Source organism: Electrophorus electricus, chromosome 8 (assembly GCF_013358815.1).
Source record: "Electrophorus electricus isolate fEleEle1 chromosome 8, fEleEle1.pri, whole genome shotgun sequence".
In the NCBI taxonomy this organism is placed as follows: Eukaryota; Metazoa; Chordata; class Actinopteri; order Gymnotiformes; family Gymnotidae; genus Electrophorus; species Electrophorus electricus.
This window is the reverse complement of record NC_049542.1, coordinates 22,356,004-22,382,348: the sequence shown is the minus strand read 5'-3', so window position 1 is coordinate 22,382,348 and position 26,345 is coordinate 22,356,004. Positions and strand designations below refer to the sequence as shown.

General features: G+C 41.9%; 1 protein-coding gene across 11 annotated transcripts in view; it reads right to left on the bottom strand.

Moving 5' to 3' along the window:
• The window catches only part of adgrb2 (adhesion G protein-coupled receptor B2), a 187,920-nt gene that overhangs the window by 66,290 nt on the left and 95,285 nt on the right, over positions 1-26,345 (bottom strand). For all 11 annotated transcript variants that reach the window (XM_035529185.1, XM_035529184.1, XM_035529189.1 and 8 more), the window contains exons 5-15: positions 19,212-19,376; positions 18,741-18,905; positions 17,643-17,744; positions 14,953-15,059; positions 13,619-13,813; positions 13,413-13,481; positions 9,863-9,971; positions 9,313-9,459; positions 5,808-5,883; positions 4,109-4,211; positions 2,007-2,050 (exon numbers count right to left, since the gene is read on the bottom strand). In XM_035529185.1, the coding sequence (XP_035385078.1) occupies positions 2,007-2,050; positions 4,109-4,211; positions 5,808-5,883; positions 9,313-9,459; positions 9,863-9,971; positions 13,413-13,481; positions 13,619-13,813; positions 14,953-15,059; positions 17,643-17,744; positions 18,741-18,905; positions 19,212-19,376 (1,282 nt within the window). The remainder of the gene's footprint in view (positions 1-2,006; positions 2,051-4,108; positions 4,212-5,807; positions 5,884-9,312; positions 9,460-9,862; positions 9,972-13,412; positions 13,482-13,618; positions 13,814-14,952; positions 15,060-17,642; positions 17,745-18,740; positions 18,906-19,211; positions 19,377-26,345) is intronic.

Here is a 26,345-nt window from a genome sequence, read left to right as displayed (position 1 = left end):
AATTTTAAAATTACACAGTGTGCAAAGTTCAGACAAACTTCCTTCTGCAGTTTACAGTGACATTGCTGCATAGTCAACTGATCAGCTGGTTGGTACTCTTTATCAGAACCTCAACACTGAACAGAAATGAATTACTTGTTAATTTCACTTTTGATAGGAATAACTTCAATTAGGTCACAAGTAATTCCCTTCACACACTAGCATAAACAATATAATCCTAAATACTTATAGTACTTTTAAAAAAATGTAGTATATATAAATGTTGTTTGTACACAAGTCTTACATTTCTATGCATTGCCAGTGTAGGTTGACCTGTTTGGAGGTCCTGTGATCAGAGTCCCACTCTGATCAGAAAGTAATCCATCACACTGTCAGTAGTGATGGGCACAGGACACATCAGAACTATGTGAGGAAATTACCATCCACTGGATCTGATTCAAAAGAAAAGCTAGGCTGCACTACAATCACCTGATTTTGCAGAGGAAAAAGGAAATAGAAATGAGAGGCTTTTCTACTGTGAATCTGCTACAAGTGAAGAAACAGTGACTGAGAGGAAGAATCGGGTATACTGAGAGAGATGAGCTTCATTAGCTAAAAAAGCTAAACTCATTTGAACATTTAGGAGAACTTGATAACTATAAGAAATATATGTGAAATTAAAAAGCAACAGTGGGAAATAAACAAGGAGAAATATTACCTCAGTTAGTGTGTATACTTAACTTTGCTAAATAATATTGTGTGTAATGGTGACAGCAATGTTCTTAAATAACATATACTTCTTAGTAAAGAATCTTTAACAGTAGGTGGATAGCCTGTGATTCTATGTTTAGGGCTATATTAAGGGTAAATTCACGACTTTTTAATCACATGGCCCTATTAATCACTGACTTATCTGGAAAATAATTTGTGGGGAGAGGGAATGGGGTTTTATTTTAATTGACTTTGCATGTTTGCAGATAGAGGCGGTTTTCTGCCTCAGTAATTACTGCTGGCGGCTCCCCCTCTTAGCCAGGTCTGTATGCTGCAGGGGCGGCCGGCCGGCGGGTATTAATGACGCGAGCAGCGCAGCGTGGCAGCGGGGAGTTGCTCGCAAGGAACTAGCGGAGCAGTCGTGCGTGCATGCACCGCTGGGACTGCACTGCTCCACAAGTGCTGTACACAGGTAGCTGCACCCCCCACAAAAACACACCCTCCTCATGCTTCTCTCTCCCTTCTTTGAGCACAGGCAAAGATGCTTTGTCACGGAAGCAACAATCCTTTAGACACACACAGCAATACACACAACTGTGAGCACACTTTCACACACTTGGGAATATCTCACTTCACTCTAAATGCAGAGATAGAAACATAAGAGAATTTCATACATTTCAACAGCTAACAGGAACAAACATGTGGCAATCCAGGGGTGCTGAGCAGTGAAGGTTTGTGAGACAGGTGTTCTGTCAGGAGCTGGGGACCTGTGATGCACAGGGAATGCAGAAGAAATAACAGAGCCTCTGCACATTTACAGGGTGCCATTACAAATAATAAGACTAGCAATACCACTAGCAGCTACTTAAAAGAAATGGAGTTGATGGCAATCCTTAAACCTAAACAGGAATGATCGGACAGCTTCCAAAGAAATGCCACTTGTAAATTACCAGAAGTGTCTCAATAAAAAAACTGAATGGTGTAGTTGATGTGCTTACAGATCCCTGATCAGCACAATTCAGCTGCAATACGAGTCAAGTGAAAGCATGTCTCGCAAATATGAAACAGGGTGCCGGCCTCCCATTGTGAGGCAGGAATGCTTATTCCTACCCTCTAATTCAATTAACACACTGCCAGGGACTTCATTACTGTGGGTTCTGACTGTTAATGAGTCTGCAATATGCACCCCTCCCCTCCACACATATACGTCAGACTGAACAAATGAAGACATGAATAAAGAGCTCATACAGCTGCGGGGTGTACATGCATATGTGTGTACAAGTGTGTAGCACTGTGGGAGGTGATGGTTGACTTACGGACTGTTGTGGTCCCAGACAACACACTGAGGCTCCGATGTGCCCTGGAGAAGAGAGAAACAGGGAGAAGGAAGGAGAAACTCAGGGCTGCCAGAGGAAAACTTGGTGTTGTAAGGTAAAAGAAAATGTAACAGACCTGAAAGTGCTTAAAAAGGTCTTTGTGTGTGTGTGTGTGTGTGTTTGTGTGTGTATGTGTGTGTGTGTGTGTATGAATGAATATGTATATTGAACAACAAGTTCTTGGGCTTCAACCTCCAATCAGCACCTAGATTTACTGTTGATGCCCATCTCTGTCTAGACTGCAGATGATTCATTACCAAAACTCATTCATGATTCATTGATTCACAGGAGCTGAACTTGATTCCCTCACTTCCAGGCCAGTGTGATGCAATAATCAGGGTTCAGTGGTGCATGGTACGGTGAATCACCTATTATTGGTTCATCAGTGAATTGACTGGTATAATTGACTAATCTGTCTCAGGTCCAGTTCTGCCCATTATCTTTCTCTTTGGGGGAGAGCTGTCTGTGCAGAACTTACTGACCCTATTAGGATCTTATGGACTACACAATGATCACCTCCAACCTTCTAGAAACCCACGCTGGGTTTCATGGTTCAAAACCCAGGACCTTGACCACAAATGCATAACAACAAAAAATTATTATTATTATTATTATTATTATTATTATTATTATTGATTATAGTATTAGTTGTAGTCCAAACAAATCTAACACCCCCTGGTGGCCCAGCTTGGTATGACCTGGCTTTTTCCATCTCAAACATCACATTGGTGATATGAAAACAGCAGGAACTCTCTGCTTTGTTGGCTGAGCAGTACAGTCATGGCTGCAGGCACACCCAAAGATGCACACGCATGTCTCTACATGTGTGTCCTGCCAGCACACGGCATGGCGCACAGAGCTCATGTGGCAGGCGAGCAGCAACGTCGCAGAAGCCAAGCTCGGCCAGCCACCGTGCGGCATCACAGCACCCATCAGCACACCCGGAGGAGTGGCATATGGAGTTTCTATCCAGATTTGCCTATCAGGAGGACAGGTGCTGGCTGCTTGCAGGCTGAGGTGGACAGGATGGGTGGCTTTGGCAGCATAGTGCTGAAAACACCAAAATCATTTTCATTTAGATCAGCTGTCAATAACCAGTGCACTGGGGCTATAGCCAAGGCCCAGAGCACTAGCTGTTCTGAGCTGTCAGGGATGGATGAGTGTGGGCTCTGCTGCCTCTGCCTCCCACAGCCTCTCAGGGTCATGCCCGAGCAAGTGGCCTGCCTCAGAGCAGCTGTCCACGTGGGGAGCCCACGACTGGGATCCCATGTCCCAGATCCCTCCCACCCAGCCTGCATCTGTGGCCCATGGCAGCAGAGCAGTGTGGGGTATGGACCCCAACAGCTACCCCCTCTGCCCAGCAGCAGCTGGCTCACGACCACCACTGAGGAGGGCATGACCTAGCACTTCCTCAAGAGGGATTAGGAAACAGTAAGCATGTGCACACACACACACACACATACACATACACATGCACACTAAGTCCCCAAACTCTTGCAGGAGGTAGCAGGTGAAAGTTGCCATAGCAACTTGGAGGGGTGCTGGGGGCTCAACATGACAGAGCTCTCTGCTGATTTACTACCCACACTCAGCACTGTAGCACAGAAGCCTCTGCATAACTTCCCATGATGCATTGTTAACCAATCTAGAGGTCATATATGATGTATACTGAGAATAATGGTAGGCGATTTTGGTAATATCATCTGCAGTGGTCACATACATGTTAATGCTGGACTGCCATTTCTGCAAACATAATTATACATCCAGGTTATATTTTCATGTTAATATATAATGTGCTGGACAAATGAGCACACAGCGTATAGGTCATATTTAATGTTAGTCATTGTAAACTTAATTATTACAAGGCCATACATTTATCACAAAGACAGTACATCAATAGAATGTCACAAAGCTGTTGCATAAATATATAAGTAGTCAATAGTCATAGCAAACAGTCAGAGTATGAACCCAATAACTATAACTAGACATACATATGGTTTAATTTTAAACCTGAAGAGTCATGTTGTATTTGGTTTACTTACATTCAGCAGAGGTACCAGTTCCACCACCACCACCGGCTCAGTGGGTTTGGGTAGAGGACGTACTGTTACACTCAAAATCTTTGAGTTGATCACCAGTGGATCTCTGGCAGGAGAAAGCAAAACCCATGTGGCTGTTAGGTGGTGTTGCATTTGCCTGTGTGCCCGTGTGCAACTGTATGTGTGTGTGTGTGGGTGTGTAGGTGTGTGAAAAGAGAAAAGGAGAGACATGGACAGTCAGAATAAAAGAGAGAGATGTAGATAGATGGAAAGAGAGAAAGAGAAACAGTGAGTGAGTGAGTGAGTGAGCGAGTGTGGCTTAAAGACAGACAGAGAAGCTAGGTCACAGTGAAGAGCAGAGTGGGCAGGCTTGCTTTCCCCTGCAGCAGAGAAAGAGTATGCTCTCTGGAGAAAATTAATTACACACAAACAAAACGCCAACCAAAACTAAACAAACAGCTGTGATCCCATACATATTTAACAGCCATGACCGCAGCCGAGAACCGTCAAGAGCCAATGGCCTGGATACAGGGGCTCTCACATAAACCATATAAGCATATAGAGAAGAGACTGAATGGGGGAGTACATACCAGGGAGAGAGAGAGAGAGAGAGAGAGAGAGAGAGAGAGAGGGGAGGGAGAGAGAGAGAGAGAGGGGAGAGAGAGAGAGAGGGGAGGGAGAGAGAGAGAGAGGGGAGAGAGAGAGGGGAGGGAGAAAGAGGTCGGTATAAGAACAACCAGTCAGCACTTGAGTAGGCAGAAGGCTGGGAGTCAAACTGCGAGCAGCATGCAAGTGGCAGTGAGGATGCTCTTGCATGCTAACGTTTATGATGGGAGTGAAGGGCTCTGGCAGGGCTGGTGCGCTCACGGCTGGAGGCCTGCAGAGTTAGAGCAGCCCTTAGCTCCCGCCAAGCACATCATCTTAATGAAGCTCCTCCCCTGGGCTGCCGTACAGCAGCCGCACCACAGCGCTGTTTCATTCGAGTGGCACTGCTGTACCTCACAGACAGTCCCCCTTGCAGTGCAGTCACTGTCAGCCTGCTCTTCCTCTGCATCCCCCAGACAAGGCACCGCATTTAGGAATTTAATTATCCAAAGCTGGCCTTTTCTTTACACTTCGAAAACAAATTATTCTATTCATTTCTATAATGTGCAATGCTTGGGGGTTGGTGGGTGGGTGGGGGGGGGGGGGGGGTAAGTCATATCAGAGGGACGGAAGCAGAAGGGACTGAACAATATAGATTGTCTCTTCAGGGATTATAGGATTAAGCAATGTACTGTAAGATGAATGTTTTAAGCAACATCCCCAGAGAGGCTGGTGCAGAATCATCAGCATGGAGAGTCCCAGTAGCTCAAATGGGCACCAGTAGGTCTCTGTACACAGGTCTGGCAGGCAAAGGGACAGACCAGAAGACCATGGTGGGAGTTTTCTGGATACCTGAATTAGCATATGCCTGTCTCTCAGTTTAAAATAATCTCTTCTAATGAAAACAGTGCATGATGAAGGTTTATGAGTTATATGAAACCTACTCCATATAACTGGAATTGCAGGATGCCTCTTGCTTAAGCTTAAAGGGTTGAATTGTAAGAACCCTTAAACCTATATCTTAGATAGCTTGCAAGCTTTTGTGTAGTCCAGTTAAACCAGACGTGATGGTGGCTCTGGCTATTTTTTTGTATGCTTCATCAACAGGGACACTTACTTTGGTGGTGGCAGGATGTAGCTGAGGGTGCGGAACAGGATGGCTCCAATGACGAAGTACGGCGCCTCATCGGATTCTGGAAGCAAAATACAAGCAACACAGCTGGTGTTAAAGGAAGGTAACTCTACCTGAGATGACCAAAAGCCTTATTATTACTGCAGGACTCGGGGCATTATGCCAAACTCTCACTGAAACAGAGATTCTGCAAGTAGCACACAAAGCCTAACGTGCACGCTCACCCACCCACAGGCACACACGCATCACCGGTAATGCTGTGAATAATCGTCATAGCAGCAGCTTCAGCAGGTTAAATAAACAAACAAATAAATAAATAAAACTCCTGACATTCAAGTTCTATCATCCAAGTCAGACAGGCACACAGAGAACAATAGATAAAGCACAATAGACCAGGATTTAGGGAGTTGCTGGACAGGAGAACTTTTTGAGTCAGACTGAGCAAAGAGTGACCTTTAGGAGTAAGGTGAGAGAGCGAGAGAGAGATGTGGTGGGGGGGGGAAAGTGATGTACTCTCTGGATTTCCATCTGTGCACAAAACCTTTGTCATTCCCTTTTGGACTCTCTTCCACACTTGTGTAGCTATTACTTACACATTTTAATTTTTTTTAGTCTCCCACCCTTTCTTCCTCTTGCTCCACATTATCCCAGCTTTCTTGCATAAAACTATTTCTTCTTTGCCCCACACATTCCCTGTGCCCATCACAGTCCTGCTTCTGTCCCCACCCTCCCATCTGCCCCTACTTCTATCCCATCCCCCTATCTACACCTTCTTCTGTCCCCACTCCTCATTTACCCCTGCTTCTGTTACCTCCCTCCATCTACCCTTGATTCTGTCCCCACCCCACATCTATTACGTTTCTGTCCATCCCCAATCTACCCCTGCTTCTGTCTTCTACTTCTATCTACCCCTTCTTTTGTCCCCTCTCCCCATCTACCCTGTTTCTGTCCATACCCAATCTACCGTTGCTTTTGTCCTCTCGCTCCATCTACCCCTACTTTTCTCCCTACCCCCATCCCAACTACTCCTTTTTCTGTCGCCACCCCCCAACTACCCCTGCTTCTGCCCCCCTCCAATTTACCCTTGCTTCTTCACTTTCCAATCACTTCTTCTCACAGTGCTGGGCACTGTGGATATAACTAGAGCCAATATCTAATTAGGCCTTAGAATTTTCTTTGTGTCATGTCCACTTTTTTGAAAGTTCAAAAATGAGCACCAAAACAAACTCCACTGGAAAAGGTGGGCCAATGACTAATTCACTGTAATTTTTTTGTGAAAAAGCACCAACTTTAGTGGTTGTTGCCCATGGAACATTTAGTCATTTTCATGTATAGTTTAATAATCATTGTGGCTGAATCAGACATGTGGGGAAAAAATGTGCTGGCAGAAAATAATAAAAAAAGTGAAAAGAGTTTGTAAATAAAGAGCAGTGTTTTCTTGATGCAGGTGAACTATTAAAAAGCAGTTTAATCAGTGAGTTGTGGATCAATATCAAAGAACAACACCCATCATGCTAAGTGTGTTATTTGCTCCACTGCTCCATTCTTTTACCTGTAGGAGGCCAGTGAAAGGAAGATGCATTTCCCTCAACTAACCAAAGAGGCTAACACACAGGTGGGCCTTAAACAGACCAGAAGCCTTCCCACAGAGAAGCAAGGTCCCAGTCAGTCAAATATCAGTCAATTCCAGCACTGCTCTGCCTGCTCATTAAAGTGGCCACTCTAAAGGGTAACAATAAGGGCCCTGACCTGCTACATATCTGACAGCTGCTGTATGGAGCAGCTCCACTACTTCCATTTGAACAAAGCTAGCACCAGATAAGCAGGAGATCTGCTTTCCTACTAAATATCCATAGAATCAGACAAAGTGCTGGACAATGGAACATCTTATCGCACATGGAAGGGGGTGGAACAGAGCATGGGTCTACACAGGAAATCATTGCTCTTGGCATTTCTTATCATCTTCTCAGGCAGTTGGGACTAATAGTTGAATCTGTGGTAGGAGGGGCTGTCTGCATCAGAGCCTGATCGGCTGGAGTGGCAGTCATTCCTGTGTGGTATTCTCTCCATGTCATTGGAAGGCCTAACCATTTCTTCAGCCTTGGATTTGCTCTGTTCATTGCCTGCTCTTGAGCAAGGCCTTTTCTTTCACTCAGGCAGTATCTATACTTCCTCTCCTTTAATTTCCTTCTCCAGCACCTTGAGGACTGAGCCTCCACCAATGATCATAGCCTTCAGCTCTCCATCACCACCAGCCTCCCCCTACACACTCACCCCATCCGTCTCGCTCACCCTCGTTCTGTGAAACGCGATCGATTTTCCACCCTCAGACCTCGGGGTGATTGAAGTGCTCAAGGGTTGAAGGCAGGAGAGAAAGAGAGATAGTGAAAGATATGCTGACAGAGAGTGAAAGGGGGGTGGGAGAGAGAGGGACAGTCCATCTGGACAAAACCAAAGTTGTAATCTTCCTGAAAAAAGCCAGGTCTCAGAAAAACAGGCACCTTTTCACTCTGGAAAACCTGCCCTAGAACATTCATTACATTATGATTACCTACGGCTAAAAATCAGCGCCTCAGGAATGAATGCACAAAATGCACTAAAAAAAAAAAAAAAAAAAAAAAAAAAAATTTAAATACACTAAAAGAAAAAGCACAAAGAGCTTTCTGTGCAATCATGAAACATCTACAAAATAGCCCAATTAAAATTCGGTGCTACATTTTTTGATAATGTTAGTGCACCTAATGTGCTGTATGGAGTCCACTCAGAAAAGACGACTACGCTAGATGGGACAACCATCCCCAAAGTCTCAGGATGCAGAATTCTGCAGAAATATACTACAAGCTCTAAGAAAACACAAGCTAATGCATGCAAGGCGCAATTAGGCCAATTAGTCTTTATGCATTCATAAAAGATCTTTCAGCTCCATTGTGAAAATTTCCCACAGGTTCACCAGAATTTCACAGTAAAACTGAAGAGTGCACCCAATTTTTTAAATTCTCCCCCAATTTTAAAAATGACAAATTGTGCTTTGAGAAGGAAACGAAGCAAATCACTGCAAAATATGTGGCAACTGCCAGAGACACAGTGTTACTCACTGTATACTAGTACACCAACCACACCTCTCATTGTATATCTATATCCTGTTAATATATTTGCTTTTTTTTTTTTTACTGATTTTGTTTGCTCTAGTTTGTTAAAATTTACTGTTACATTTTTTAGATGGAGAGATGAGAGAAAGGAGGAAGAAAGGATAGACCAAGTGATGGGAACAGAGTAATGTTCCCAAGGAAGATTATACCTTTGGAACTGATGCCCTAGTCCAATCCAAACAGCTGGCACAAGTTAGTCTGAAACATGGCCCGGCAGCAACTAAAACTAGTTGAGTCTGAGCTGGTGCTTGAAAATGTGACTATACTGCAGCTGTTTCTGTGGAGTGCATCTGTTAGAAATGAAACCCTCCAGTAAACAAAAAGCCACATATGCCACTTACCATCAGAGGACAGAGTGAAGACCTCTTTTGGGATGAAGAGCTTGTCATCTGCTAAGCGTGCCCAGTCTTTCATCCCTCTCCTCCCCTTCATGGGGAAGTTAATGTCACTGGAGACGGCTGAGACCGGCTCTCGCTGGATAGTTATTACTGACGGAAGCAGAGAGAGAAATAAGGAGACAGACAGACAGAGAGAGAGAGAATGAAAATGAGAGTTAGAGAAAGAAAAGGAAGATTAAGAGGCATAATAAAGTGAAAAAGGCAACTAAACATAAGATCAAAAATCCAGTCAGGTCAAGTCAAGATGGCTTTATTGGCTTGACTACAAAGTACAATATTACCAAAGCACTGAAAATGTTTAAATTTTAACACCTAACAAGTCATTAAGATAGTAACAAGAAATTCTAACTAGTTAATATGTATTTAGCAATATTTAGCAATGACCTCATGTTTAGCAATGACATCATATCACATGAACATCTTTCAAAGACATAATTCATGTCTGTCTGTCTGAACTCTGTCTGTCCATCATATTTCTGATTTATCTACTTACTGAGGTTAGTGGTAACAACTAGAAAGCTCTGGAATGGCTTCTGAGCCTCCCCAATGAGATGGATGAAGTCTTCTAGCACACGCATTAGTAGGACTGCACCTGGAGAGACCTGCAAAGAGAAAAGCTACATGGTAAACCAGCACCGCACCCTCCCTGCAACTGCAGGCCTCTGGCGAAGGTAAACACCTGCTGCTGCTCCCTCCCAATCAGGCCTGAAGAGAGCCAGCGGCTGCTGCTGGTCCCCGACACAAACCACGGCATGATATTAAAACCATCAATTCTCCTAAACAGCACCACGCCTTTAATACAGGCACAAGCTTCTCAGCGGAGCACACGTGCGCTGGTGAGTCAGAAGCGCGACTAGTGGGAAGCAGCAGGGAGACTTTCAACAGGACGCATCCTTCACTGCTTCTGCGCTTGATCTCCACATTACCGCCTGCATAAATCCTTGCGTGGGCTTTAATCTGCATGCAAACCTTTGTTGTGAGGGACAGTGCACCACATCTACATTTCACAGTGATGTTCAGGAGCCAAAGAGCCCATTGCTCAGTCTAGCTGGAATTTCCTCTGTTTCCCCAAACATGTGAAGTTGAAGGGACTTATGGATGGCAGAGCAGTGTCTTGCTGCCCTGCTACAGAGCACTCACAGGGGAACTTGCATGAGAGAAGGTCCCCATGGCCCTGGAGGAAATAAACACATGTGGACCCTTTTTCCAGCCCAATCTTTTTTTCTTTTTTTTAAAATTATTTATCCATTTTACCATGCTGCAGATTATGATTTATATGGGTCCAAATAATAAATGGAGTACTGCAGATTGGCTGCATGATTCCACAGTAATGAATAACTGAAACGCTCCCTGATATTTTCAAATGGACTTGTTGTATTCTCATGTAGGGAATAGGTCTCACTGCCTTGCTTAACTTTAGGCTCTTTGACATGTCTATGCCAGGGGCTTTAAGGCTTCTTGTTTGCTCAGTTTCAGCTCCATGTTTTAATAACACATAACTAGCATAAATAACAAATTGCAAGCACAATAACATGTTTATCCTTCTCTGGGCTATGTTTGTTGATGCCTAAATTATTAGGTAAAGTAGGATGTGGATGTCCTGGCTTTTCTCATTTTTTCTGATTGTTTGTATTTATGTCCATATATAGGGACTGATCTGTGGCATGTCAGCCTTATATTTAGTTGCCTCAGTACAACACACTGTTGCACTACTAGTCGAGTTAGTAGGAGTCAAGATGGTGTGGAACTGCAAGAATCCTGAAGGACACTGATGCTGACTCAACCACTTTGTTTACACACACAACGTATGCACACAAAGGTGCCAAGGTACAGATACACAAACACATGCACATATACAAAACACTGTTAATACAGAGCCTGTGCACATTTTCCTGGGAACAGGTGTTATTTTATGGGAATGTGATACAGATAAAAATATTATGTAATTACATTCAGTGAACCATAACAGACCAAACACATGGCTCATGCTGAGAAAAAGTATTAGCACATCACAGGTATCACTTATCTCTCCTTCCTCTCACTAGCTCTTACACATGTACATCTACACAGAAACACATTGAATGGAGCCAACTCTCCATCTCCGTATCTCTCTATCTCTGTATGTCTCTCTCTGGGCCATGAATGTGAGGTAATGTGAGGGGTGAGAAGGTCAATCGGTTTTGAGTAGACTCTGATTATTTACTGATGTGAGAGTGCAGAGTGTGATCTAGAGCAAGCTTGCTTCCAACCCTCACTAGACAGAACAAATTACACATACACACACCCTTACACACCCATATGCACATACATTTGGGAGTCCTGAGCCTGCCATAAATAGCATGAAATCCCACATGCTCACATCTTTAAACATGCTACCATTTGAAAAGGAACATAATGCTACTAATCTAATGCATGAGCTTATGTGAATTCCAACACAATTATGTCATTATATATGCAATCTCCCATCGAAGAACGTAGAAATGTACATAAGCTCACACAATGGTTATTGAGTGAAATGATGAAAATGGAATGCCTCTCATGTCACACTAGATCACCCTGGCCCTCAGCAGGTCTGCAGCCCTGCAGAGCCTGACTATAATGCTCAAAAGCTTGAAAATGCTCAAACCATTATCTTGATCATTTGTGCTTGATTCTGGCTGAATGTAAACTCTGCAGGATGGCAAACCTCCAGGCATGAAACATATGAGAAATCAGATCAAATGGTACAGAGCAATTACTGTCATCTCCAGCAACGGTAGTTGGCATAGTACAGAAACACTCTTCTGATGTACACTTTTAATATAATTGATATATGATGAGCTGACGATGAGGTGGCTTAGGAAAAGTGTTTGTGGTCATTTTGGGCTCCTAAAAGTAGGAGGGCCCCTATGTGTTTCCACTATAGTGGAAAGTTCACCCTCACATGGAGCAAATAGGTTCTCTCTCACAGTTGGTTTGTCCCTTCATTTCATGTAGGGTGGAAAACTTGGACCATTGTTCCTAAAAGTATTTCTTTTTTGCAGCAGTAGTGGGTCTTGATAACAAAGGCTTGGTTTCAGATTTCAGGTTTGTGTTACAACACAAGCAGAGTTTGAGTTTTAAAATATCAGAGCATGTGCCACTTATATACAAATGAATGGATGACTCTCTCTCTGTTTCTCTCTCTCTCTCTCTCTCTCTCTCTCTCTCTCTTTCTCTCTCATACACACACACACACACACACACACACACACACACCCACACACACACACACACACACACACACCCATGGGCCCATGCAAATTTAGATACAGCCTCATACAAATTTAGATGCAAATTTAGAATAATAGCATCCATGCAGTCCATTACATAGTCTGTGGCATAAGATATCCATTTATAGCTCCTACTAAAGTGGAATTTAGTGAGTATTTGTAGAACAGGAGCCCTCACTGGCCCTCAGAGAGAAAACCCTTTAAGATGTTATAATATTTTAGTGGAGGTGTCTCATATCACCTACATCTTGAAGCATTAATCAAACCCAGCAGCACCCAAACATTGTAAACTGGCACCCAAACATTTTCCATTAAAATCATGCATGCTTTTTTCTTCATTGGCATGGTAACAATATCCTTCTTTCAATACATCATAAATTGTCTGAGAATAAAATTTATTTCATTTCTGAGAGAGAATGAAGGAGAGAGGTTTTCAAACAATTACATGAATGATGAATGATTCATTACAAGCCAAGCCGCATGCTGCTCTTTGAGAGAGACGCCTTATTGTGGCCACGCTTGCTCCCTGATATTTGATTAATAAAACAGAATCTGAATCTGAGATGTACATCCTGGAGAAACAGACAGGAACCCAAACATAAGCTAAGCCTAATGCAGCTGGCTAGCTTAATGTGGCAGGACCCACGTATTCTATGTCACAGCTCTTGGCCTCTTTGTATTATATGTTGGCCTAATTAGAGCTTGTTAACCATCTCTATGACAATGTCCATGAATTGAGGAATAGATGAGGGGGAATATGTGTGTGGTGAGGGGTAAAGAATTAGCCATTACCTGATGAGCGTCTTCCCATTTCTCAAGGTTGTCCATATCCAACATTAAGCTGACTATCTGGAAGAATTTCTGTGGGTGAGGAAATTGGGGAAAAGGGAGGATAAAGATTGTGTATATAAGTGTGTGTGTATAAGTGTATATGTAGGCATATATGAGTGTGAGTGTGTGTGTGTGTGTCTATGTGTGTGTGTGTCCTGCACATCAACCTGCACGTCGTCGGGAGCTGGGATGTAGGTTGCTCGCTTGAAGGTGTCCGTCACATTTCGGAGAATCTCCACGGAGAATAAGAGGTCACCGCTGTAATAGTTGCGACGGGACATTAACTCCAGGAGACTCCTCACGATCTGAGACATGCCCTCCCCTGCCAGGGTCCTCTGACCCTTCGCAAGATGCTCTCGTAACTGGGAGATGAGAAGAGGAACAAAGAGAAGAGAGAAGAGAAGGAGATAGGTGAAGCTGAAAATTTAGTAAAATATAAACAGATGAATAAGCTAATAATGAGAACTACATTTAAAGTCAGGTCAACAAAAAAAGTAGTGAAATACCGAATTAAACTGTCAACCTCAGTCATTGGAACAAAGTGAGTGATGTTTGGTAGACCTATTATGTCCACTTTAATTAGAACTGCCACCATGCTACAATAAATTCAAACTGTGAACCCAGCAGAATGAGGACTCTTTCCCAGTGAGCACTTGTTTTCAGGCTAAAGGGAGTTGAGGAGCTGCTGAATGACTAATAACAGTATTGTGGGTCCAAGAGGCAGCAAACAATAGCAATCAGAATCAACTAAACAGTGTCTGATCATAATGAGAGGTTATTGAACAGGTTAACAGTGCAATCAACCCCATCACATCATGCCTGACCCTTTGGCCACCTTCATTAAAAACACCATGCAACTTTATTACACAAAAGGTCAAAGCTGAAGTAGTTCAGCCAGAAATCAGGAAGAGGACACACAGATGGAAACCTTCCAGGAGCAATGCAGAATAAGTCAAATGGTGAATCAATCAAAGCATAATATTGTGTATGTGAAGTTGGAGGTAAGAAGGGAGTGAGACATTGAATGAAAGTTGAGAGATTCTTCATTCTCCATAAAAACTCGACTCGAGTGAACTTGAAAGCAAAAAGCTGACAGTGCAGCAGTAATAGCTCAACACGTTAGAATAAATGCAGGAACTCAGGGGACTTAAGAGCAGGTACAGGTGACGGCTCCAGGTGCACGATGACACGTAATGCACAACTCCAGTGGCAGGAAACTGTGGGCATAAATAGTGTGGAGAAGAGTGCAAACAAGGAATAGGTGTGTGTAAATAATAAGTTGGTGATTGGGACTCTGGCAGGTGTGGGGTGTGTGTGTGTGTGAGTGGGCGTGTCCCTCCTGTGGGTTGCCTGTGTCAGTACATAGATTAAAACACATTAGGGAACAATATATTAAATGTCCCTCATCTTCACCATACATTTGGCATACAGCCTGAAATAAGAGCAAAATGTGCCACATACAGATAAATGTAAATATCTATATTCAAAATTTGCCACTTACAGATAAATGTAAATATCTATATTCAAGTGAGATGCATCGGGCGAAGCTCGGAGGACCCCAGTAAGCAACTCCATTAGCGTCCAGCAAACAACGACGACTAGCAGATCCTACACAGGACAAGAGAGAAGACACAGAAGTTATTTCAACATTGTTACATAAGATGGGAAAATGAAATGGCTAGAGTCTATACATGTAGACTAATAAAGAGGGCCGAGCTCCAGTTGTTGCCGTGAATCCAGACTTGGCTTCTCTGCCTCTGGGTAATAGTGGACTGTGGTATTATGGTTAATGGATAAGATCAGAGAGCAAAGCTCTTCAGGACCCTGCTGCACCACTGTTTACCCACACTTGCATCATGTTTCATCTCTGCAATGGGCCAAGAGCACAGTCTTAGCCATACACCAAGCACAGACACCAAGAGCAGGCATCCTGGATAGCACACACACACACACACGTACACACACACACACACACACACACACACACACACACACACACACACACACACACACACACACACACGGAAACATTAACAAAACCCCATGAGTGGAAGCTATGTTAACTCCCCCACTTGGAATTTTTTTTTGGGGGGTGGGGGTATGGGGGCAGATTACAATCCTGATTTGACCTCATTCACTACACTCATACTTCAAAGGCATCATTTATTAGCCTTCTCTGTTTTTATTACATATAAATCAATGGAAGCCTCCAGGCTGGTTCCACCATGATGTCTGAGATATATTGCACATAGCATTTATTAAATGTGGGAAAAAAAAAGGTGTGAGGCAGTGCCTTAGGCAATAGTGCCTGAGGATAAACCTTGACACACCTGCGACCAAGTAATGGCTAAATGACAGGCTAGGGGTTATACATACACACACACACACACACACACAGACACACACACACACACACACACACACACACACACACACACACACACACACACACACACAAACACACACACACACACACTATGGACAAACATATTGGGACACAAAACTCTTAATCGTTGAATTCGTAAAGTTACGGAGTCTATTACCAAGTTACTGGGTTCTGAGGTGCATATTGTAAAAATTGTCAACGGTCTGCTTACTCAATAACTGCAGAGCTCCAAACCTTCTCTGCCATTAACATCATCACAAAACGGAGCACCAGGACCTTCATGGGTTTATGTGGCCGAGCAGCTGCATGCAAGAATTACATCACCAAACACAATGCAAAGCATTGGATGGAGTGGTGTAAAGCATGCTTCCACTGGACTCTGGAGTAGTGGAAATGTAGTCTATCTTCTCTATCTGGCAGTCTGATGGATGAGTCTGGGTTTGGTGAATGCCAGGAGAATGTTATCTGTCTGACTGCACTGTACCAACTGTAAATTTTGGAGTAGGAGGGATATTGCTATGGGGTTGTTTCTCAGGGGTTGGCCTCAGCACCTTTGTTCCAATAAAGGTAAGTCTTAATGCTTCAGCATACCAAGACATTTTAGACATTTACATGTTTCCAACAGTGGCAACAGTTTAGCAAATGCCCTTTTTTGTTCCAGCATGACTGTGTCCCAGTGCACAAAACAAGGTCCTTAAAGGCATGGTTGGGTGTGTTTGGTGTGGAAGAACTTAGCTGGTCTGCACAGAGTCCTGACCTCAACCCCAGCAAACCATCAAACCTCACAAATGCTCAATATTAATGCCTATGGATTTAGAATGGGATGTCACCAAAGCTCCTGTAGGTATATATATAGTCAGCTAGTACCCTTTCACTCACGGATAGCTCTTCAGTGGGCTCCAGAATAATGTTCATTAAAAGTACAGAAATCAACTTGTTTTGACTGGAGTCTTGCGATAGTAACCTATGGTAAGTTTTAAGAAATGACTAATTGCATCTCTGATGCAGTTTTATGATCTGTTTTACCGACCATAAAATCTTGTAATAAACCAGTCTCTCATGATGTGGAACTTGCACTCTAGATTCTAGCACAACATAGCTGGTTTCAGTATTGTTTTTAAATAGTTTTTATCTTTGTTAATTTCTAAACTGTTTTTCAGATGATGATCAGATGATGGTCACAGTGATAACACAGATTATTACAATAAGTCTTCCTAAATCTTAATTTATATTTATTCATACACTGACTGTCTATTTAGTTTTATTCTTTATCCCTTGGGCATCGCACCCCCGCCCCCTTCAGGAACATAAACTTTATTTATCTATTTATTTATATATATATATATATTTATTTATTTATTTATTATCATCATTAAGTCTACCATGCATTCATTACAGGGCAAATACAACACGTGATGAATTATCAGTAGTGGTGGAGCTGTGTTCTCAGTTCTCTGTGTTCTGAGTTGCTATGATGTAAGCACTAGGTTCAGAAAGTACTAATATGATGCCAAACCAAAAGGCTCTACTACATTGCAATGTACTTACTATTTAGCTTTGCTAAAATAATCACAATGTTAATTTCTACAAAATGAGTGTAATGTAACAAAGAGAAGTATGATTATGATTTATGCAAAGAGAAAATTAGTGCTGTGGTAGGAGTCAGTAGAGAGGTGCTTAGAGTTTGTGTGCATGTGTGTGTGTGTGTGTGTGTGTGTGTGTGTGTGTGTGTGTGTGTGTGTGTGTGTGTGTGTGTGTGTGTGTGTGTGTGCGCATAGTGGCAAAGCTCCAGGTGGGTCACTCACCAGTGGCGTTTGATGGACACTTGTTGTAGACAGTCTCTCCAGCTGAAGTTCTTTTCCATGTCAGAGAAACCTGGTACTCATCCTTGCAGATCTCATGAGATGCTACACAGAACACCAGGATGTGAGAGCAGGAGTGTGTGTGCATGTGTGCATATCTGTGTATGTATGTGTGTATTTGTACATCTATCCATGCATTAAAACGTGCACAGAAATCCATGCAAAACTTTTGCTTTGGTGCATGTAAAACATATATGATTTATTTCTGTAATGTAAACTGCCTTTAGACATCACATAAAAATGCATTTCTGAAAGCAGAGAATGTTCATGTGAACCTCTATGTAAATATATTCTTCCAGGCAAAGTTAGTGAATAGATCTTTGTATTGAAGATGTTGGCACAGTACTATCAAAGCCTGCAATGGCTATAAGCTTCAAGACCACATCTGACATTTATTTATATCCTGCCAAAGCTACAGTCAAAGGCACACTTATTACAGTCTGTGGTTTGCTATACTGCATGGGACTCCGAAAAAGAGCAGAGTTTTGAAGCATTCCCTTGCACCAAGGAGGACATGCCTTTGCTGAAAGAGAGAGAAAGCGGAAAGGAGGAGGAGGGAAAAAGGGGAGAACTACTGTCAAACAGACAGGGGGAGAGATAGAGTGAGAGATAGAGTGAGAGATAGAGGCCTACAGGTACACAGATAGACAGGCAGAAATAAAAGCGGGTGGCCCAGAGATATAGAAAGCAAATGAGAGAGGCAGGCAGAGAAAAACAGAGGAAAAGCAAATGCCTGGGGTAGACAGAGACGGCGGAAAAAGACAGACGCCCAGAGACAGCGGAAAGCCCAGAGAGAGACAGAGGAACGGTGCGGGAGGCTGGAGAGGATGATGAAACAAACTGCTCGCGGAAAAATGGAGAAGAGAGGAGGGCCACCATCCACTAGCAGAGTATGCCTGAGCAACACACACGCTGAGCTTTCGTTTCAGATCCATCTCCATGACGAAAGCCGAGCAGGGGCGTGCGTACACACACACATGGGTGCGCGCACACACACACACACACACACACACACACACACACACACACACACACACACACCTGGGCATTTCTTGTCATTGCAGGCACGAATTTCCTCCCCGGAGCCATCACAGGGGTAGCCCTGGATGCCTGTGCCCTCGCACATGCGGAAGCGGCGCTGCCAGCCAGAGTCACACGTCTTGGAACACAGGCTCCAGGGGTTCCATGCGCCCCAGTTTCCTCCAGCTGCCAGGATTGAATGGGGGAGTGAGTGGGTTCACGAATAGAGCAGCAAGTGAAAAGAGAAGGTGAGAAGTACAGTAGTAGCACTGCATGGTGACCTCTAAACTGTATTAGCTAAAATCTAGCTACCAAGCTCAGATATATGTCATTGATTTTAAAATGACAGCAGGTTACTATAAGAATTTGTATGTATAAAAACAATGTGAAATTGGGCATATTATGGTGAAAACAAACTGTAATTTATCAGTCTGAGTTTAGGAATACACCACTGAGTTTGTGTGTGTATGTGTGTGTGTGTTTGGGACATACCACCACAGGATGGGGTGGTGCACTCCCGTGTTTCTGCATGTGGACCCTTGCACTCAGACCAGCCATGCACAGACACACTACAGCGGCGCTGTCTCTGCTGGGTCCCTGTACCACACGATACAGAGCAGTGGGTCCAAGTAGCCCAGTCCAACCACTGGCCCTCAACTACAGTGAGAGAGCGACAGCAAGAGAGAGAGAGAGAGAGAGAGAGAGAGAGAGAGAGAGAGAGAGAGAGGGAAGGGGAGACAGAGAGAGGGGGTGAGGGAAGGGTAGAGATAAGAATAGAACAAAATGGGGCAGAAACAGATAGAGGGATTTATGACAGAAGAAAAAGGAGAGATAGAGGAGAAAGAAACAGAAAGGACACAGTTACAAAGCCAGAAGGACAAGCAAGTAGACATTGATGCAGACACAAGCACAGAAGCAGGCTATGTCTGCAGACAGTGGAATGCTGCCATTCAGTCATATGCTCTTCTATATGAACCCACTTTACCCTGACTGATAATTACACCAACATTAATGCCGGTACCAAAGTCTCATTAATTTAGGGAAACTGAGGCCAATTTATTGTAGATGACATACCTCTGGAATAAGTTCACAGGGCACTACATCTCCTCAACATCACCCTGATAATTATCCTTCATCCTAACAATACCACATTTGCTGGTAAACTGCTATCCTTATATGTGCCTAACATACTCAGCAGGTCAACCTGAAAGAAGGCTTGCTTTGACACGTGGCCCAGATGTAGAATGTACAGTTATGCTGGACCTCAGCATTTAGCCTTTTCTGGACTCTTAGAATGCTGGACAGTATATAGTGTAAAAGAGCAGCTGATGTATGCCCTGGATCAGACCAGTGCAGAAGTAGTAAGAGCCAGGCTTGAGTGAGCTGTGCTCCCAGGTTTGATCTTACGCCAGTTAGGGATTGTAATCAGTACAGAGTAGTGCAACATAAAAGTCCATTTAAACAGGTAAAAAGTATTTAAAATTATTAGCTGACGGATATATATCTGTGAGCAATTACCTAAACAAGAAAATTTTGATAACACCTGTATAGAAATTAATGAGAGCCTTCCTTTGACTATGATATCAGTGAGATACTATTAGTAGTCTCATGGGTTGGGATTTGGCAAGATATATATATATATATATATATATATATGTATATATATATATATATATGTATATGTATATATATATATATATATATATATGTATATATATATATATATATATATATATATATATATATATATATATATATATATATATATATATATATATACATTTCCATACAACCAAACAAGGTTATTTGCATAGCAAACCATGGCAATACAATTAATGGGTGATTTTAGTTAGAAAAATACCCAGCTTATGTCTGAGTAGAAGAGAATGATTTCAGTGAAAATTCCTACTTCACAGGCTTATTGATTCTAATCTAATTATGTAATATATCACCTACTATGGCAAACTATGCATTGCCTGAAATTAAATGAGTCAGTCTGTTAATCTCTGCAGTATCTCCAAATTGATTTCATCCAACTTACCTATGGTGCATTAGGACAAACCATAGTTCCCTGATACATTATTTATGACCAGGACCTCATGCTACAATTGATATTGCAAGGGGTCCATCAGTTATATTATATATATATATATATATATATATATATATATATATATATATATATATATATATATATATATATATATATACAGAGAGAGAGAGAGAGAGAGAGAGAGAGAGAGAGAGAGAGAGAGAGAGAGAGAGAGAGGCTTGTTTGGGTCCATTTCCTGCTTATAATAAACCAAGCAGACTGGGCTTCCGGCTCTAGTTAAATGCTATGCTTGTCTGGTACTCATGCATATTCAGCAGGTAATGCCAAGCTTCTGCATGGAATCTGCATCACACCTGGACTCACTGAAGTGGCACCTGTATTTACTGAAGCAAATCCCTTCTGTCAACTAAACTGAAACTACATCTGCCCGATCATTTTATATTAAACTAAAGCCTTGAGCTTAAAGTTTAAACAATAACAGACACTATAATATAATGATGTTTACATTAACTCTCCCAGCTGAAACTGAGTCATGTCCTTCTCATACTTCATAAATAATACATACAGTATTATGTTTTTTGTTACATACAAATGTTACTGAGAAAATATGGAGATTTATTCATTCTTGTTGTATTTAGGCTGATCTTGGTATGATTAATGACATGTTAAAATGAAATTCTCTCTTAATTTAAGTGCATTTTATGGAAGAAGACACAAAGACACAAAATAATGATGCTACCACTAATTTGACTAACCACCTCCTAAAATTTTTTTTCAATTTTTTTAAGCATTATTTGATCCATATTTAGTAAACATCAAGCATTTCAACAATATAATATGTTAGATTAATCTAATGTGGACTGGCCATGCATTTTATGACAGGCTGACCTATGCAGTGAGTAAGCACAGGGTGAAAGCTTACTGGATTTGCAGCAGTAACCTAAGTTTCAAGTTTATGAGCAGTGCCAACGAGCAAAAGTGTGATAAATAGCAACAATCTTCTCAGTTCCATCAACTCAGTCAGAATAGAGGAATGCCGCCTGTCCGTCTGTGCCACCATCCCTGCTTCTGAATGGTTGACTCATCATCACTCTCAGAAATGACCACCAATGAAAAAGGACATGCACATATCTTGGTTGCCATGGGAGACAGTTGCTGGAGTAAAGGGGGCCTGCCTCGCCTCTTCAGCCAAAGCTAAGTACACACAGCTGAGAACCTAATGCCATGAGAGTGGGAGAGAGAGAAAGAGACAAATGGAAAGATAGGGAGTATAAGAGGGAGAAAGATATAGAGAGAGACAGACAAAAAGAGTGGAGCATCTACTGGGTGCAATAAGCTACCATACATTTTGTGGGAGAGCCATCAGTCAGACTTTGGTATTCTGTCATAGTTTGATGCACAACTGATATAGATAAGCTTTTAAAATAATAACTTTTATAATAACACTTTCTCTTGCTCATTGTTCATGATTGTTAAGAACTTTGTTATTGACTTATTCTTTCATTTACATATATGCTATTTGTTTTGGCAATAGTCTATTAATTGCACCAAAATTAATTCCTATTGTAGAAACTAATTAAACTAAAAAGAGAACAAAAGAGAGAGAAAGAGCAGGAGAAAATAAGAGATAGGGAGAGCCAGGGAAGAGGAAATACTTTTTCCTTACTCTCTTACCTGTTCTTTCACATTAGATCTTGTTCATAAAATGTTCCCCAAAATAAAATTGTACATATGACAGTTTATTCATTAACATTAGTTAAGAATTTACATGCCCATCTTCATGAATCACACTCTATCATAAAGACAACAAAGAGAGAGAGAGAGAGAAAGAGAGAGAGAGAGAGAGAGAAAGAGGGAGAGAAAGACAGAAAGATTTCTGTATGCTATAAAAGACCAGTATCTGTTTCTTTATATCACAAGAGCTGTGCTTGTGTTTTCAAAGCCTCCTTTTCTTTGAACCTCAACCACCATGGTTGCCATGTTAAAAAAAATGAGCAAGAAAGGACACCATATTCAAACACACACATTTCACTAAGGTAATCTTTTTGTAAAATGTAGTAAAACCTTTGTAAAACCTTCAGTAGAAATTTGGTAAAATATTGATCTCAAAACAATATATAAAGTTTTTATTATTGATGGTTAACTATTTCTTTAAAAAATAAAGCGCACAAAGAAGTGCCCACATTGAATTCACACTGTGTATTTGCTAGGCTAACTCCTACTGCTTACTGGTTGTTAAATGCAAGCAGGGCAGACAAAGAAAACTCTAGGGATGCCATATTGCCCCAAAAATCTGTCCTGAAGTCCTTATGCTGAGTGCCTTAGATCATGCTTTTGTCTCAAATTTTAAATGGCACTACAAAACTTAGCAACATGACTTTTCAGAGAATTTCTCTATTCTTCCATGAGAGGTTTTTGCTGAGAACAAAGTGCAAGATTTTAATTCTTGACCGTAACTGGCTTTTTAACTATTTGTAAAGTGATTCTCTCCCAAAGCAATTGTGCAAGAAACCTGTAAGACTATATGCTACAGCTATAACGTGGCGCGATAGGGAGGCGGCTGCAAAAGCCGAGAAGAGTGAGATTGATTAAGGGCAAATCCATAATCAGAGTCAATAGTACGGTCCATGTTCAGACAACCAGCACGAACAGATCCAGAAGATGTTGTGAATAAATAGGAAGTTAAGTATGAAAAACAACAAAATAACAAACAGGATGCAAATAAGAAACAGAGAACATGACAGAGGCTAAACATGAAGGGAGGCCTAGCACAATGAACACAGGCTGAGTAAACAACCAGTGACAAGACTGAGGGGAAATAAAGGGAATACATATACGAGTTAACAAGGAACTAGAAACCGGTGAGAACAGGTGGGGAAACCAAACAAGGGTGTGGAACAGAAAAAAAAAACAATAGAAAAAAGCACATGGAAAGAAAACCATGAATTAAAGGAAAAAAAAAACATGACAGGTTTGCGAAGGTGACTGAGATGCCAGGGAGTGGGCAACTGTGACAACATCGCAGCATAGTAGGCAGGTATGCCCATATTGCCACAACCAAATAGAGATTCAAATCTACATTTGGGTATAGGCATAGATATTGGGGTCCAAAATATATCAGAAATGCTTCCCATGTCAAAAAAAAGGTAACAAGGATGCATAACAAGCAGCTTTGGGTTCATGGCTCTCTGAAGCTGAAAAAACAGTGACACTGGTGTAATTCAACATGTCTAGAAAGGGATTCTCATGGCCCACTATGCTTCACTGAGTAGCCGGAGTGTCTATTAGTGTGACCTGACCCTGCCTTGCATTAATTGCCATGAGTGAATTGCATGTCACAATTGGCCTTGCAGCATGACAGTGGATAAGATTTGAATATGAGAAAGGTGAGATGGTGTTGATCTGTGGAAACTCTGGAGGCTGAAGTAAGGGATCTGCTCACTGACAGCTTGTAATCACTGTCAATCAAATGGTACTCGGGCAGATTGCCTGGTCTGTTCATTTGTGCCTCCTCAAATCAAAGATAATCATAGTGATTGGCCATCACCCCTAAACCTTTAGCTGGCACTGTAATGGAGGCACTCGATGAGGGGGACAATTTAAATTGAAACCAAATTGAAATGTAACAGGCAAATGATTTATTGCTCATCTCAGTGAGGTAATAACTAATCTGGAGATTCACATCCTGCTCTCTAAGGTGACAGGAGTGCTACCTATACCAGGGAGTCAACAGAAACAAGCAGGTGCACACGCATCTGTGTATTTGTTTAAACACAGCTAGCCAAGCTCACTTCCCCCTTTCCTTGCTGGGTGGAAGTTGGGTGGGACATTTCGAATCTGTGACTGGCAAAATGATTAAAATAAACATAAAAAAAGATGCATTACTGCAAAGAGAGACAGCTTACTGAGTGAGACATTGAGATAGAAAGAATATATATATATATATATATATATATATATATATATATATATATATATATATATATATATATATATATATATATATATATATACATAAAGAGCGAGAGAGAGAGTGAACAGAGAATATTTGTATAGAAATGGCAACAGATAGAAAAATCTGAGCGTTGTAACTTGTACATTATAAATGATCTTTTGCTGTCTCCTGATGCTGGTCACCTAAATAGTCTGCTCCTGTTTGACCTAAGCATGGTTTTCGATACCGTTAATCAATCCATTGGACAAATTATCCATGACCATGGTCTTAGCTTTCATTGTTAGGCAGATGGTATTCAATTTTATTTGAGTGCCATTTCCACTGTCATTCCCAGTAACATTTCTACTAATAACTTCCTGGTACATGTGTTGACAACATTTATATCTGATTTTAAACATTGATAAGATTACGCCACAAATCCAAAGTTTCCAGGTTGTCCAGTTTTGCTATTACAATTGAAGGTGAGACTGTTAAATGCACCCAAGTTATTAGAAATCTTGACATCCTTCTGGATTCTACACTTGAATCCCATATCCCAACCCTCACTAAATCTGTTCTTTCATGTCTGCAATATTCCCTGTCCTCACATTTTGTGTATATTAATGATGCAAAATCTCCAGCCCATGCTTTCATCAATTCCCATATTGATGGTTATAATTCAGTCTTTATAGGTCTTCCAGCTAAATATCTGAACAGAATTCACTACATTCAAATCTCTGCTGCTAGAGAGATACAAAGAGACACATACAAAGATCTGCTCACATTAGTCCTGTTGTTCATCAGTTACACTGGTTACCTGTCTCATCCCATATTAAATATAAAATCCTCACATTTAAAGCTCAGCATGGCCTTGCTCCTGTTTCATCTTTATAACCTTTCTTGCAGTAATCTGCTTGCTGTTCCTCATACTAGAATTTTTAACAGAGGAAAGTCACTGGACAGAAAAAGGAGAATGATCACTGATAAGTCACAAGACATATCAGCAAGCAGCATACCTTACTATCAAAGAAATAGGGTGGTCTGCCAGAGCAAAACAGCTGACAACAAATCTAACAGAGGGCTAATGACAGAACACAAAGGCTGTGAGAATGAACTGGGCGAGAAGCAGAGAAAGAAGAGAGAGATTAGAGTAATGGTGAAATGAAGAATGGTACTAACAAGGGCACCCAGCTATATTGCAGAGTTTGGTCTGCAGCTCTGGCCCACTGCAGGCCTTGCCTCCATGCTGAGGGGCCACACAGCTCCTGCTCTGTGTCCGCAAGCCACGCCCACATGTGATTGAACCCATAGCCCATGCACTGCAAACACCAACAGGTTGATGAGACGAGATGGCAAGAGATGGGGGAAAGACTTCCACAGGAGGTAGAGAGCCAGCAGGAGCCCACAGGGGCATTGGCCAACAGAGACTGTCCACCCAGTCAGAGGAAAAGAGTGCCCGCGTCACTCCCCATACTGGGAGATATCCCTCTTCAGAAACCTTACCTCCTTGTTAAAAATGCTGAGCGAAGTTTGAATGTAGTGCATTACAGTCACATCTTAATAGTGGGAATGAATGGATTATGAAACAGTATCTACAACTGGGATGAGAATTCCTTGCTGGAATTCAACATAGGAACCA